The sequence below is a fragment of the Trichosurus vulpecula genome, chromosome 5 (assembly GCF_011100635.1).
Source record: "Trichosurus vulpecula isolate mTriVul1 chromosome 5, mTriVul1.pri, whole genome shotgun sequence".
Classification (NCBI taxonomy): Eukaryota; Metazoa; Chordata; class Mammalia; order Diprotodontia; family Phalangeridae; genus Trichosurus; species Trichosurus vulpecula.
In genome coordinates this window covers 292,754,734-292,756,971 of record NC_050577.1, presented here as the reverse complement: position 1 = coordinate 292,756,971, position 2,238 = coordinate 292,754,734, and the positions used below count along the sequence as shown (strand labels likewise).

Here is a 2,238-nt window from a genome sequence, read left to right as displayed (position 1 = left end):
CTGTTCAAAGTAGAATAAGCTATTCTCTTGGGAAAACCTGGTTCTGAATCAAATTTTTGAAGCTTAATACCTTTGTGACCTTGGACAAATCATTTAACCTCCCTCAGCCTCAGTTTCCTCATCTGTAAAATCAGGGCATTTGACAAAATGAGCTCTGAGATCCCTTCCAGGCTGAAATCTATGATACAGGTAGTGAGTTCCCCATTGCAAGAGGTCTCAAGCACAAGTTGGAATTTGTCTTCAGTTGAGGATGGACCAGCCAACCTCCAAGGAACCTTTCAACCCTTAGCCTTTATGGGCCTATGACCTCTACTTTGATGCCCCTTCCTTGATAAGCTGGTTTATCATTGTTTAGGGGCGGGCTCCCAAGTTAAAAAGTTAATGCCTGCTATAGGGGAATTATCAATAACCACTGAGTGGGGCTATATGGAGCTAAGGAGACATAAATACAAAGAGTTTCCCTAGTTGTTACAGTAGAAGGGAGGGGAGGGGGAAGCGATACTGCTGCCATTGGGGACCCTTGGGAATTGAGCCCTTTAGAGAGAATTGAAATTATTAATGTAAGTGTTTTGTTAACTGTTTTTCCATGACAAGAAGAAAAATGGAAGAGGACACAGATGGAGCAAACGCACTGATTGGCACGGGCCACCTGCCATCTCGGGGCTATGCACATGAAGGAGGGTGTGAGCTCATTTAAGAAGCTTGTTTTCCCAGGAAAATGCTGAGTGCAGGAAGTTACTGCTGCTGCCTTGGCCATCTGCTGCTGCTGCTGCTGCTGCTGCTGCTTTTTCTGTCCAGGCTGGTCATCGCATCTTTGGCTTGCTTACTAAGGATGGATCATAGTTCATAAATTTGGCCTCTGCAACATAAACCCTGCTGCCCCTTCTGAAGGATGATGCCTCAGCAGAAGGAAGGCTGCTCCAGCAGCTTTAAAATCTGACCTGATGGGAGAAAGTACTACCATCAAGGTGGGGGTCCGGGGGGGGCAGGTAGAGGCATAGCCCAGGACGTGCTGTTCTGACCCATAGGCAGAACATTTGGATAAAAGGAGCTAGAAAAGGATATGAGAAAAAGGTATGAAAAACCTGAACTATAAGAAGATGCATTAAAATTGAAGTGGCTCCTGTGTTTAGGTATTATCTTTTAAAGAGTTCTAAGCTTGTAGAAGTCTTTGGTTCAAGGTCTGGCTTCATCCTACTAGCAGGATGACCCTGGACAAGTCAACTGGTCTTCCTAAGCTGCTTACTAATTGAGTGATTATGGTAAAGTTTTTAATCTCTCTGAGCCTCAGTTTCTTCCAATGGATACAAAAGCAATCTCTATTTAATACAGGTTTACACTTTCATGTACAATCTTCTTTTTCTATCTAGTTTGATGTAGGTTAGTTTTATAATTTTGTTTTAGTGTAGGATTGTTGTTTAGTGTAGGTTAATTTTAGAATAAAAATAACATCTCTTTTCTCTGGGCCCGGACGGCGGCAGCATGGGTAAGTGCCGTGGTCTTCGTACTGCTCGAAAACTCCGAAGCCACAGGAGAGACCAAAAGTGGCATGACAAACAATACAAGAAAGCTCATTTGGGCACTGCCTTGAAGGCCAACCCGTTTGGAGGAGCATCTCATGCCAAAGGGATTGTCTTGGAAAAAGTTGGTGTGGAAGCCAAACAGCCCAATTCTGCCATCAGGAAGTGTGTGAGAGTCCAGCTGATTAAGAACGGCAAAAAAATCACTGCCTTTGTTCCCAATGATGGCTGCTTGAACTTTATTGAGGAAAATGATGAAGTTTTGGTTGCTGGATTTGGTCGAAAAGGTCATGCTGTTGGTGATATTCCTGGAGTCCGATTCAAGGTTGTGAAAGTTGCAAATGTTTCTCTTCTGGCCTTGTACAAAGGCAAGAAGGAAAGAAGAAAGGCAAGAAGATCATAAAAATTGTATGATGTCTTTGTCATAGTAAAAAAGTTTTCATGTAAAAAAAAAAGAATAAAAATAACAAAATCAAATTGACTAAATAACTATTCACTGCTAGGTCTAGAGCCTGGGACACTGTGCAACTGAATTTTGCCCCAAAGGCTATGAAACTGTCTATACCCTCTGATCCAGGAGTACCCCTACTAGGTTACATCAGAAAAGGGATTAAAAAAGGAAAAGGACCTATATACACAAAAATATTTATGGAAGCTCTTTTCTAGTGGCAAAAAATTGGAAATTGAGGGGATGCCCATCAATTGGGGAAAGATTGAA

At 42.3% G+C, this 2,238-nt stretch overlaps 1 protein-coding gene across 1 annotated transcript; it reads left to right on the top strand.

The window, feature by feature from the left end:
• Positions 1-1,470: 1,470 nt before the first annotated feature.
• On the top strand, positions 1,471-1,923 carry LOC118851365 (40S ribosomal protein S23-like). Its single transcript, XM_036760808.1, has one exon. The coding sequence runs from the start codon at positions 1,483-1,485 to the stop codon at positions 1,921-1,923; it is 441 nt and encodes a 146-aa protein (XP_036616703.1). The 5' UTR covers positions 1,471-1,482.
• Positions 1,924-2,238: the final 315 nt, after the last annotated feature.